General features: G+C 44.3%; 1 protein-coding gene across 4 annotated transcripts in view; it reads right to left on the bottom strand.

Annotated features, from left to right (window-relative positions):
• Positions 1-3,825: 3,825 nt before the first annotated feature.
• ZFAT (zinc finger and AT-hook domain containing) overlaps positions 3,826-14,067 on the bottom strand; it is a 126,768-nt gene continuing 116,526 nt past the window's right edge. For all 4 annotated transcript variants that reach the window (XM_053395259.1, XM_053395257.1, XM_053395256.1 and 1 more), the window contains one exon: positions 3,826-8,434. In XM_053395259.1, the coding sequence (XP_053251234.1) occupies positions 8,192-8,434 (243 nt within the window). In that variant the 3' untranslated portion in view covers positions 3,826-8,191. The remainder of the gene's footprint in view (positions 8,435-14,067) is intronic.

Here is a 14,067-nt window from a genome sequence, read left to right as displayed (position 1 = left end):
TTAAAAGGCAAATATCAATTCAGTGTTATTTAATTGGCCGATTTAAATTATGCTGAGGCACAGGTCTCTCTTTTGCAGAAGGTACAGTGGTACCTCAGGTTAAGTACTTAATTCATTCCGGAGGTCCGTTCTTAACCTGAAACTGTTCTTAACCTGAAGCACCACTTTAGCTAATGGGGCCTCCTGCTGCCGCCGCGCCACCGGAGTACGATTTCTGTTCTCATCCTGAAGCAAGGTTCTTAACCCGAGGTACTATTTCTGGTTTAGCGGAGTCTGTAACCTGAAGTGTATGTAACCTGAAGCATATGTAACCCGAGGTACCACTGTACTCGGGTGGCAATCCTTTCTGAAACTCTCTCACTGTGGGTGACATTTGGCCAGAAGGCCCAGTGGTCTGACTCATTGTGCGACAGCTCCCCAAGATCCTGGACTAAGCTTTGCCTTCTTGGAGAAGCCAGAGACTGAAACGGGACCCTTTTGCACCCACAGCATATACAGTACCACTGCCTTTCTAGGACTAGGTGAATGAAAATGTTTAGGTACAAATGCCCACCTCAAACCACAGAATATGCTTCCCTTTGCAGGTAGCCCTTGCTTCTATGCTTATCCCAGCAGCTGGTTCAATTCTGCTCTTTTGGCTCCTTCTTCAGTAAAAACTAAAGGAAAACAAATCCCTGCCCCACTCTCTCTGCCCTTTCGGTCTCTCTTGTGTAGTTTATGCTTTTTTAGTTTCCCTTCCAGTCTCCATTTCTCTCTTAAGCCCACATACCGACGACACAGTAGGCATTCTTCAGAAAAGGTTGTGAGGGCAAGTACCTGACCAACAAAGACTCTTGTCCCTACAGATGCTGTTGGGACTTCAGCTTTCATCAGCTTCAGCCAGAATGCAAAGAGGACAGGGATGATGGGAGCAGTAGTTCAACAACAGAGGGCCAGACTACAAGTTAAGCCAGAGTTCAAAACCCCACTGAGTCATGAACAGGCCAGTGGCTCATCTAGTCTAGCATACTGTTCTCAGAGTGGCCAACCAGATGCCTGCGGGAAACCAGGGAGCAGAACATGAGCACAAGAACACTCTCCCCTCCCAGGGCTTTCAGCAACTGGTATTCAGAAGCATTGCTTCATCCAACTGTGGAGGTAGAGCATAGCTGGCATGGCTGGTTGTTATTGTTTAGTCGTTTAGTCGTGTCCGACTCTTCGTGACCCCATGGACCAGAGCATGCCAGGCACTCCTGTCTTCCACTGCCTCCCGCAGTTTGGTCAAACTCATGCTGGTAGCTTGGAGAACACTGTCCAACCATCTCGTCCTCTGCCGTCCCCTTCTCCTTGTGCCCTCCATCTTTCCCAACATCAGGGTCTTCTCCAGGGAGTCTTCTCTTCTCATGAGGTGGCCAAAGTATTGGAGCCTCAGCTTCAGGATCTGTCCTTCCAGTGAGCACTCAGGGCTGATTTCCTTCAGAAAGGATAGGTTTGATCTTCTTGCAGTCCATGGGACTCTCAAGAGTCTCCTCCAGCACCAGAATTCAAAAGCATCAATTCTTTGGCGACCAGCCTTCTTTATGGTCCAGCTCTCACTTCCATACATCACTACTGGGAAAACCATAGCTTTAACTATACGGACCTTTGTTGGCAAGGTGACGTCTCTACTTTTTAAGATGCTGCCTAGGTTTGTCATTGCTTTTCTCCCAAGAAGCAGGCATCTTTTAATTTCATGGCTGCTGTCACCATCTGCAGTGATCGTCATGGCTGGTAGCCATAGCCTTTTCTTCCATGAATTTGTCTAATCCTCTATTAAAGCCATCCCAAGTAGGTGGCCATCACTGCCTTCTGTAAGGAGAAAGTTCCATAGTTTGACTATGCACTGTGCAAAGGACTTTCTTTTACCCACCCTAAATCTTCCAACATTCAGCTTCCTTGGATGTCCATTAATTCTGGTTTTAGGAGAGAAACGTTTCTCTATTCCCTTTCTCCACCACATGCATGATTTCATAAACTGCTATCATGTCTCCTCCTCTTACTCACCTTTTCTCTTAACTAAAAAGTCCCATATGCTGCAACCGTTCTTCATAAGGGAGTCGCTCCATCTCCTTGAACATTTTGGTGACTGTTTTCTGGGCCTTTTCCAACTCCACAACATCCTTTTGGAGGCAACCAGAATGATACACAGTCCCGTACTCTAAATGCGGTCACACTGTAGATTTGGTAGGGACATTATGACACTGTATTTTACTTTCCTAATGATTTCTAGCGTGGAAGTTGTCTTTTATATAGCTGCCACACATCTTCATCGAGTTAACTACTCTGACTCAAAGGTCTCACTCCTGGTCCATCACCTCCAAGCCAAACCCATGAGGGTGTACATGAAATTAATATTTTTGACTTCAATATGCATCACCTTACACTCTTTTGCAATTGTGGCAATCACACAGGGTCCCCGGACATTTAGCGATCTAGTGATCCCTGTGCCACCACTGTGCTCGCTTCCCCGCTGCCACCAACCCGTTACTCTCGGGTAAAACACTGAGTCCAGTCAGTTGTTAAAATTGAACCAAATAAACAAGTTTATTTTATAAGCATTAACAAGTTTATGGTTTCTCAGATAATATTCCTGTCAGTATCTTAACTTTAGTTTCTTTACTGGCCTATACCTTCCTAATACCTTCTGACTGATTACATCAACTGTTTGACTGACTCCTCTTAACAGATTCTCTCAGTCTCACATCAGACTAGCCCAACCCAGACTTATCCTCTCTCCATCTCTTCTAACTCCAGACTGACTTCTCAACCACCCTAACTCTAACTCCTCCCCTTGGGTTCCCATTGGTTAGTCATTTTACAATTAGTTAACCCCTTCCTTATGAACCCAGTATGATGTCACAAACCTAGGAGGGCAAACACCACAGCAATGAATTGTGTTTGTCATTATATTGCCCATTTGTGAAGCCTATGGGTGATCAGTCAGTTGAGCATAAGACTCTTGATCTCAAAGTTGTGGGTTTGAGCCCCGCGTTGGGCAAAAAGGTTCCTGCATTGCAGAGGGTTGGACAAGATGTCCCTCGTGGTTCCTTCCAACTCTAGGATTCTATGATCCTGGGCCTGTAAATCCCTCTTAATCTACTCAAGAGGGTGTGGAGTCTTATATGTTGGATTGCACTGAGATTATGAAGAACCTTTTATTGGTTGTGTCCAAAACAGTCTAACACAGATAGCCCTCTCTGGCATCAAATTATGGCAGATGTACTAAACACACAAATAAGGTAGGATGGAAGTTATTAGTAGAACAGAATGAAGACTAGAAGAAATCTTTGCCAAAAACATACCAGGGGTGGAAAAAACCCCAAGCCAAATGTTATTACTGCATTCAGAGCAGTCATAAAGGTAACATTTGCATAGACTTACTGTTTGGCTTTCCGTCTGTAAAATGCATCACATTTAGTCAGGAAAAAACAACAATAATTTCCATCCTCAATCGGCAGGAAGCAGAACTACTGTTATCAGGCTCCAAACAAGCCAAGCCTTAAATTGCGGTAGGTGTGCATGACAGTGATATATTAGAATTTTTCTTTTAAATTACACCTGTCATGGACAGTGGAAGTGCAGAGTCAATTTGAAAATAATTTACTTGAAAATTTGTAAGCGATGCATGGCAAATTAGTTTTCGTATCCCACCCCTGCAGCCAGATATTAACACAGGCAATTGCTTAATTGATTCAGAAAGGTTTCTCTACTAATAGTGTGAATCTTGCTACCGTTTAACAACACTGCTCAAAATGCAGTTTTAATGGCAAATGGGCTGTAGACAGAGTAGCTGAAGATTTGAAGAAAAAAAAGAGAGAAACACATTTTGCAGCTGTTACTCTTCCTTTTCCAGATTACGGCAAAGAGTAATCTCTGCAAACGAACAATGAAGTTTAATTGGAAACCACAATACAAATTCATTTGCTGCATTAGCCCTGGTTTTCTTTGCGTCGCGTCTAGATGATAATGAACAATCCCCATTTACCGCCAATTAATGAATGGGCAAGCATTTTACCTTACTTGCAAATATTGCCTTCAGTTCAACCTGGCTTCCATCAGCTAATTGGCATTTGGAACAGTGAGAAATACAGCTACCAACCTTATCATCAAAAGAATCTCCCCCAAATCACACTGAAACCCCAACACAGTGTATTCTTTATTTCTGAATGGTCAAACAACAAGTGCGATGGAAAAGCCAGATAATTAGCTAGCACAGAAAGTCTTCTAAAATGTTTGTGTTTCCTTCAGGCTTTGTGCCATATGGAATTTTGGTCAGCATATGATTAGGGTTAAAGCAATTGACTAGCGCTAAGTTGGCCCAACTGGATGGCCAATTTATGCCCATTTCCAAGGCAATAGCAACCCTTTTACTATGCACTGGGTCGCCACACCAGACCTGTCTATGTGCCAATCCACATTTCCAAAGCTTGAAATTCTTGACTCCAAAGAGATACTGATCCTATTAAGCTCCAAGTGGGCTGGTTCCTGAAGGAGAGATGCTTCTGACATTAAGGTTTTCACAGGTCTGCCTAATTGCAAAGAAACACCCTTCAGCCAACTCAAGACTTGAAAAAAAAAATGATTTATTGGGTTGGGTAATTATTATTATTATTTTGCTTTTAAGGGCAGGGAGAACACTTGCTGAATTTGTCTAATTTTAAACCCACTGAACAGAACACGACAGACTTGCGTTATTAATTTTTTTTTTTGAAGTGCAGATAAAAAAAGATTATCCCTCCCCAAAATAAATGAGATGCACATGATGAAGTCATGAACCACAATCTGTTAGACATGCTTCAGTCACTTGAAACCATGCTTAACTCTGAGATGAATTTGGTCACAAGGATTAAGAATGACAAATCTCTTAGTTCAGATTCCCTTATTTACAGCCATTCAAGCCATCTGAGCATTACACTCGCAAACATGACTGTTTTTGTACATATTAACAAGAACAATTCCTTAGAGATCACATATCAGGCTTTTAGTGAAGGGTAGAATTTCAGTGCGTTCAGAAGGCAATTTCCCATTTTAACCTAGAAGTGTTTGTGTATCTGATTCATGAATCACATAGCCATTTACACCCTGAATAATTTGTGTGTACATACAGAATTTCAAAACATAAAAGTGCAGGAACAGGGGGAGATCTTTTACATCTCAGGCTGTCCAATTACGAATCTTCATATCAAGCATCCTATTGCAGATAGGATAGCTGATTTTAAAAGGTCATTTCTCTGTTTGGTGTGCATCCATTGTCTTTTCTATTATTTATTGGTTTTTCCAAATTATTGTAAATCCATCCAAATTTAATTTAATACAATTTCTTTTAAAAAAATAAAAATCAGGTTTCCCACTCCTGTTACAAGCATATGTCCATCTCTTCCTCCTGTTGCTACATCATCTCTTCTTCCATATCCATTTCATCCTTATTTACTTCTTGTTGTCCGTTTTGTGTGCATCCATTGCCATGACATTTAAACCATCGTTACTTTTCGGGATGTGACTAAAACCAAGTTTGGAGCCATAGGCAGCTGCAGCAGATGGACTTACAGCAGAAATGTGTAGGTTCGACTGAAGCTAGTTTCTTCCCCACATGCAGTTTAGGACACCGCACTGAATATACATAAATGTGATCCTGTAAAACAGTGACGGGGGTTTTACATTTTCACCTTGTCTGATATTTATTTGAGGAACGGGGGTTTGAGATTACAAAAAAAGAGAGAAAGAGTTCGGTCTCACATACCAGATGCCACCCCAAAATACAGTTTGTGTGAATGACAATACAAAGGATGCACTGGTGAAAAAAGGCAGGAGCTGTATAGCTGCTGTATAGTCAGCCCGTTCCTGCACTCTACCCCACAACCTGTCAGGCGGTAGAGGACCCCACCCCCACGGCAGGTTGCCAGGAATGGATAAGACAAGGAAAAGTCCTTACCACCTGCTTTTTATTCAATATTCACAGAGAGAGGCTTTGGAATGCAACCTCTTGGAAAAATGGCGTTGTCCCGAGTGAGTCTCCACCCACTCTGTCTGTCTCACTTCCTCAAGAGTCATCACTGCGGGTGCTGCAACATGCCCTTTGCCTTTGAGCTCATTGCTCTCCTACTTTCAATGCTCACCAGGTTCTGGGAGATGGTGGGTCTGGAATGCTTTCTAAAGACACTGTGTCCGTCGGATGTCGCCTCCCTGGTGCTTCTTCTTCCTCCTCCTCTCCCATTATTTCCCAGCTTTCCCCCTCATCTGCCTCTGAGTTGTGACCTCCCTCAAATCCCTGTTGTAATTCTGAACTGTCTTCTTCCCTGGAAGGGTCAGGCTGGGGAGGCAGTTTCCACCATTCCTCTTCTGCCCACTTCCTGACACAGCCCAAGGAATTGTCACTCTCGCATGTCAGCTGTGAGATACCCAATGAGATGTGACATTGTTTGTGGAGCCCAGTGGTTAAGTTCTCTGGTGAATGCACTGCCGTGTAGTTCAAATCACAACCTGAACACGGGACATGAGATCAGAACACATAGGGCCAAATTAGATCCACTCCCCAAAGCCTACTGGGGGAAAAAAAACACGTGGATAAGCTGGCGTAGCCAACATGGTGTCATCTAGAAGTTGTTAAGACTCCATTAGCTCTGGACAGAGGAGGCTATGCCGAGGGATGATGGGAGTTGTAGTTTGGAAACATCCAGAGGGCACCTCATTGGTTTCCCCTGAAATAGAGTCTTTCTCCAAATTGCATGCCCTTTTCTCCACCAAGAGCAGAGTGTTTGAGCCCTTACTTACAGCAAGAGATGCTTGCATCTCTACTTTGGGTGTTTCCTCATAGTGGATATCTATTTTATTATTTAAGGAGACAGAAAAAGAATAAGACTTCCATAGATCACCTGTGTCTAATGAATACAGAAGAGCGATTCAATGCAGTTCAAGGATGCAGAGTTAGTGCTTTTTGTTTTGGAAAAAATGCTCAGCGTTTGCCAGGCTGGGAGAAATAGGATCCCGAAATATCATTCTATCACCGTGGCTTCCACAGATTTTTTGGCTTGGTATTACTTCTCAGTGCTTCAACATGGCATCCATTGTATATTATATGAGACATAACCCTGTAGCAGGTGTGTTAATCTAAAAAACTGTGCCCAAGCTTTGATTTTTTAAAATATATATTTCTGAAGTTATTGCTATTGCTTGCAAAAAAGGAAAGGGAGAGACAAGAAAATAATGCTTCACAGATAGGAAAAAAAGGAAGAAATCCACTATATATCTCCAATATACGTGTCCAAAATATGTCACAACCATAAAACACTTGCATTTCGGCAGGGACTGTGCATCTGAAAGACTCTTAGAGGTGGGATCTTTTCACTCGCGTGCCAGATTAGATCCCATCCAAATAAAAACGTGGCATGCTCACTGGCACAGAGTCCCGGTTTAAAAGATTAAAAGATACAAGATAAAAGAGAACACATTTCTTCGGGTAATGATCTCGGGTCTTCAACAATTCACAGTGACAAAAGGAAGGAAAGCTGTCTTTGGGGAGGTTAAAATGCTGAACACTATTTAGAAAAACCGTTTAGAAAGCAGCACTGAAGAACAGCTGGCTCTGATTCACACCACCACATTTTCTGCACGTTGAGTGAACCCAACCCAATGGAGCCTGTTCTTCTGAATAGCTTCGCTGCGGGGCCTGTTGCTTGGCAAGTCTTAAAATCTGAACTTTCCGGGCGGTTGCTAAAATTGTCTTTTCCATCTACAGTCTTCTTAAAGTGCATAACACGCACACATTTTAGCGTTTATCAAGTGCTGTCCACTGCCACTGACTCCTCTTGCTTTTTTTTTTGGTTCACCTCTTGCTCTAGGAAAAGTATCTTTTATCCCAGAAGGTAGTGGTCATGAACCATCCATCTGCATGGATCTGCTTGCTGCGACTTCAGGCGTTCCTTACGAGCAGGGGAGTAGCGCCATGTGAAAGGAAGCTGCGCATGGCTCAGTACGTACCAAAACGTTTCCTGGCAAAAAGAAGAAGCCACCAGTCCAGTCAACAACCACGTGCGCCATCTGCCAAAGACTAAACATATGATAGAGTAGCAGCTGCGGGAGGTTCTGTTCTTGCCCAACATTAAATATAGATTGGAAAACAAAGCATGTAGCAGTTTGGCGGTACCAGAAGGCTGGTCTCCCTTGGGAATTTGATCTAGATTTTCTGTCCAGGCTGCTCCTGCTCCTCCACCTGCTCCTCCACAGACTGCATGTCTTGCACATACACAATAAGTTCAGAGGCCTCTCCCCCCTGGGTGTAGACTGTCACTGTCCCGATCCCTTCCACCTCATCGGAGGAGACGACCAAATGGTGCTGCTCGCCCAGCTCGACGGACGCTTGCTGCAATGTTTCCTGAATCATCACCGTGTGGTTGGCTGACTGCTCCTCTTCTGTCACCTGCGAGAAAAGGGGAGACGTTACAAAGGGTTTCTTTGGATGGCGGGGCTGCAATGTTGCTAAAACGAGAGCAAGGAAACCTAGGTGCAAATAAATGACCGAGCCCTGTATTTCATAAATTATTGGTACTAAAGGAGATTGCAGTATTTGCTTCAGTTAAATAACAGATGAGCTCGTACAGCTGATGACCCACTAGGGAAGGGATGTGGGTCAGTGGAAGAGCCCTGCTTTGCATGCAGAAAGTCCCAGGAATACTGAACTACTGAAAGACCTAACGGATGTGCATTCATAACCAAGATTTAAGGGTTTCAGTGCATGTACAGGCGTTTCATCGCTGGCAAGGGAACAGCAGAGCCGAGGCGATGACAGAGGAGTTTGGTTTCCTTATGCACTTTCCCTTTGCTGAATTGCAGCCCATGAGTTTAAGCAGTTGGTAGCCAATCTGTGCCACAAGGGGAATACAGGCACATCAGCGCATTGATATCCACTCAATGGACTAGAAGCAATTCCATACTAAGGAGATGCATCTGAACAACAGCGTAGATTGGCCCAGCACCATGGCTCACTTGCCAGAAGGACTGGTCACCATTATCATCAATTTTTAATCCCACCCACTCAAGGACCATATTATCCTCAGAAGGACCACGAGAAAGACTGAAGGAGAGAACATGTCTGATCCAAAGTCGCCTAATGAGGTTCATGGCTGAGCAAGGATCTGAAACAAGGTCACCAACGCATTATCCACTGTGTTATTTGCATCATCTGGAGAAATAAGTACAATTCCAGGAAGACATTCTTGCTGAAGTGAGTGTGTGTTAATAATCACACCCCAACACCTGACACCTTCTGTCCCAGCAAATATTTATTCAGAGTGGTGTGCACTAAGACTGTCAGCCTTGCAATGGTTATCTTTGCTTTGAGCCACTGTAGGGGGACAGCAGAGCATGTAATTTATGCAGAGGATGGTCACCATCATTTTTTTTTTTGGAACTCTTTCTCTGTTCACCTCCTCCCATGGGGCAAGCTGGAGTTTTAGCCCCCATGTGGTCTCCCAGACCAATGGCTACTTTCCCAAGGGGAGCAAAAACGAACTGCGTTTAATCTACAGCACACAGGTTCAAACACGAAACATACTCCCTGGGTGTAAAAAAAGGGACAATTTTCTCTCAACGGACGGTTTTGGATTAAAAACGAGTAACTCGGAACATCTGAGCCCACTTTACTGTGGATTTTCATTCGCAGATCTGCAATTGCCAATGCACAGTCTTTTAAAATGGAAAGTTGGGGGAAGGAGTCAACTCTCCCCCAAATACAACTTGCAGAGTACCTGCAAACTATATCCACTTAATGCCCGTCAGGCCAGTAATGGAAATATCAGATGGCCCAAGGCTCCCTTCATTTCCAGCAAGTATGCTCTCTGAAATAATAATGGTAATAGCAATGAAGCATGAGGATGGGGGAGAGAAAAAACAAAAAGAAAGGGAGCCATCATCATTATTTTTTTCCTGGAGGAAAGAAAAAATGCAATTGCGTTGTGCCAAAAGGTTTGTTATATGACGCAGCTGTGCTCAACAGAAGGACATTTTATGTGTACATTGATCAGTATATGCCAAGCTGGCTGCGCCGTTTAATTGATTTAGGCTGGCTTCTTCTTTTCTTTGGAGAATGAATATCTTTTATTCAGGTTTCGTTTCTGTTTAATTTCATCCAAAGGAGGAAAGACGACAACGACAACACAGGAGCTGGAGCTCTAGTGAAAAAGCCCAACGCAACACCTCGCAGTGACAGGCGGCAACCGGTAAGCCATGCAGGCGGAGACACTCTACTGAAAACAACCATCCTTTACTCTTCCTTTGGATCCCGTTTCTAATAAGACTGTGAAACAGCACAGAGCTGGGAACTAGCTGGACCATGGGGGGAAAGAAAGGCACACAGTAGCCCAAGTAAATACTGTATTTTTTGCTCTATAAGACTCACTTTTTCCCTCCTAAAAAGTAAGAGGAAATGTGTGTGCGTCTTATGGAGCGAATGCAGGCTGCGCAGCTATCCCAGAAGCCAGAACAGCAAGAGGGGTTGCTGCTTTCACTGCGCAGTGATCCCTCTTGCTGTTCTGGCTTCTGAGATTCAGAATATATTTTTTCTTGTTTTCCTCCTCCAAAAACTAGGTGAGTCTTGTGGTCTGGTGCGTCTTATAGAGCGAAAAATACAGTAAAGATCATTGGGAGAAGAGGCAGAAGAAACCAATCATTAACGTGTTAGCTTTGTGATAGGGCCAAGCTTAGCAGTCTCACTCAATTACATTATTATTAAATTATTATTATTATTATTTATTTATTTATTTATTTATTTATTTATACCCCGCCCATCTGGTTGGGTTTCCCCAGCCACTCTGGGCAGCTTCCAACAAAATATTAAAATACAATAACCTATTAAACATTAAAAGCTTCCCTAAACAGGGCTGCCTTCAGATGTCTTCTAAAAGTCTGGTAGCTGTTTTTCTCTTTGGCATCTGATGGGAGGGCGTTCCACAGGGAGGGCGCCACTACCGAGAAGGCCCTCTGCCTGGTCCCCTGTAACTTGGCTTCTCGTAGCGAGGGAACCACCAGAAGGCCCTCGGCGCTGGACCTCAGTGTCCGGGCAGTATTATTGTTATTATTATTATTTATTAAAGAATTCTGTTGGTGCTGCTCTCCTGATGCATCACGGATAAAACTAGCTTGTTGTGCTGCCTCAACCCAGTCTTGTGCTTCCAAACAAAGGGGGAACGGAGTTCTTGTTTTTCACTTACTGCTTGTGGGAAGGGGAATAACAGAACCCCAGAATTGCAGGGCTGGAAGGAATCACGAGTGTCATCTAGTCCAGGGGTCAGCAACCTTTTTCAGCAGGGGGCCGGTCCACCATCCCTCAGACCATGTGGTGGGCCGGACTGTATTTTTTTTTTGGGGGGTGAACGAATTCCTATGCCCCACAAATAACCCAGAGATGCGTTTTAAATAAAAGGATACATTCTACTCATGTAAAAACATGCTGATTCCTGGGCCAGATTGTGAAGGCGATTGGGCTGCATCCGGCCCCCGGGCCTTAGGTTGCCTACCCCTGATAATAATAATAATAATAATAATAATAATAATAATAATAATAATAATAAATTTTATTTATATCCCGCCCTCCCCAGCCGAAGCCGGGCTCAGGGCGGCTAACAACAATAAAACAATACAAAAGTACAACACAAACAACACTCTAAAATCATTCATTATAAAATTAATTAAATTCAAGCCACTGGCCACCATTGGGCCAGAGCTCCGCGAAGATTGCCGAGGGAGGGAGTCAGGCTGTGCCCTGGCCAAAGGCCTGGCGGAACAGCTCTGTCTTGCAGGCCCTGCGGAAAGATGTCAAGTCCCGCAGGGCCCTAGTCTCTTGTGACAGAGTGTTGCACCAGGTCGGAGCCACAGCCGAAAAAGCCCTGGCTCTAGTTGAGGCCAGCCTAACTTCTCTGTGGCCTGGGACCTTCAAGATGTTTTTATTTGAAGACCGTAAGTTTCTCTGTGGGGCATACCAGGAGAGGCGGTCCTGTAGGTACGAGGGTCCTAGGCCGTATAGGGCTTTAAAGGTTAAAACCAGCACCTTAAACCTGATCCTGTACTCCACCGGGAGCCAGTGCAGTTGATATAGCACCGGATGAATGTGATCTCGCAGCGAAGACCCCGATCTAGTCCAACTCCCTGCATTCCAGGAATCTTTTGCCCAACATGGGGTTCGAACCCACGGCCCTGAGAATAAGGGTCTCGCGCTCTACCAACTGAAAAGGATGAGCTTGGGTTCAAATGGAACAGTAAGCCACGCTCTGGCTTATTTTGTGGCGTGGCGGCAGCAGGGAACTTCAGGAACTTCTGAGCAGCATGCCTTAACTCGTTGGCCCCAAACCATCCTTTGTTTTAAGCTGCATTTTAATACGAAGTGCGGACATTAACAAGGATAGTAAAGATAACCAGAATGTACCCTCAGGGTTGCCATATGTCCTCTTTTTCCAGGACACGTCCTCTTTTTCATGATGAGTCGTCGTAGAGATCCATAGTCAAAAGTTGGCAAATGTGTCCTCTATTTTGCTCTTCAAAATATGGCAACCCTAGAAGGTGCAACTGGGAGCAGGTTTTCCTGGCGCAGCACTTGTAAGGAAAGTTGGGAGAGATGTGTGTGTGTGTGTGTGTGTGCAGGGGGAGAAAACCAGAGGATCAATGGGTCAATCAGAGGATCTCAGCTGGCTTCATGGAGTCGGTCAGCTGCCTACCAAGGTATTGGGCTATCCAAGGCAAGCATTAAGAACTGCACAGATTACACATATATAACAATTTATACTGCTGGATCTAGACAGGTAGCCAAATGAAAACAGATATGGCCATTGAAATAGGTATGCAAACCTCTATTTCACTGCTGTGTTTGGATCGAAAGAGATTTGTCACTGGTGATGGAATTTCAACGTCTTTTCAGATGGCAGGGGGAGGGGGCCGTTTAGTTTTCCAGGTGGTATCACAAAACAGGTTTGCAAACACCACACGCGTTATTCCTAAGGCAACAAGCCTCGCTGCCCAGCATTCACCGAGACCTGCAAGCAAGTATATTGTAGCCTGAATGGGATTCGAAATTGGCTTTGTTTACGTTGAAAGCCGCACATAATTTTAAATGCATCTGAGATGCGCAAATAAATAACAAGGAGAGGAAGATAAATAAAAATGCCGCTGACGCGAAAGTGAAATGAAACTAGAATCTCATTTGGCGCAAGGGCGACAAACGGAATGCTTATTCAATTTTATATTCTCCTGAAATGAAAATGGCCAATAAAGAAAGTTAACAGCCTCTCTACCTGCCTTTATCCAGATGTTTTTCATTGGTTTTGTCATTCCAGGAAAAATGATTAACTGCTTTCACTTGTGGCGCTCCTTGTTTTCTCTCTCTCTCTCTCTCTCTCTCTCTCTCTCTCTCTCTCTCTCTCTCTCTCTCTCTCTGGTAGACATCTATCTATATTCCTCTTAGCGTGACAAATTGCTGTGTTTCTCAGGTTGGCAACACTTCACGTCAGCTCAGCACTTACATGCCCTCTGCTTAGGTCCTATTGGATTGATCCATCTTTCCCAAAATTCTGCTTTTTTCCTTTATCCCTCTAATAAGGGAGTCAATGAGACAACAGTTCCAAGCCAACTGGAGATGCCCTTCCATTTTTTCCCCCTGGCAGCACCTACATTCTTTTCAACTGCTACCGGAAGCATCCTCCGTGCTTCCTGGTAAGAGCTTGACGCGCAATCTATTTGTGTGTGACCACGCACACGTGTGGTGCTGGGTACCTGGAAGTGGTACCCAGAAATGGGAAGCACCCTGAAGATCCCACTTGGCTCACAAGAAGTCCCACCCCAGAGCCCAAAGAGAACCTCAAGATGGCAGTTTCTGCATGTGCTGTACACTGGTACCTCGGGTTACAGAGGCTTCAGGTTACAGACTCTGCTAACCCAGAAATAGTACCTCGGGTTAAGAACTTTGCTTCAGGATGAGAACAGAAATCGTGCTCCGGCGGTACGGGGGCAGCGGAAGGCCCCATTAGCTAAAGTGGTGCTTCAGGTTAAGAACAGTTTCAGGTTAAG

The sequence above is a fragment of the Podarcis raffonei genome, chromosome 7 (assembly GCF_027172205.1).
Source record: "Podarcis raffonei isolate rPodRaf1 chromosome 7, rPodRaf1.pri, whole genome shotgun sequence".
In the NCBI taxonomy this organism is placed as follows: domain Eukaryota; kingdom Metazoa; phylum Chordata; class Lepidosauria; order Squamata; family Lacertidae; genus Podarcis; species Podarcis raffonei.
The sequence above is the reverse complement of the archived record's forward strand: the minus strand, read 5'-3'. Positions and strand labels throughout refer to the sequence as shown.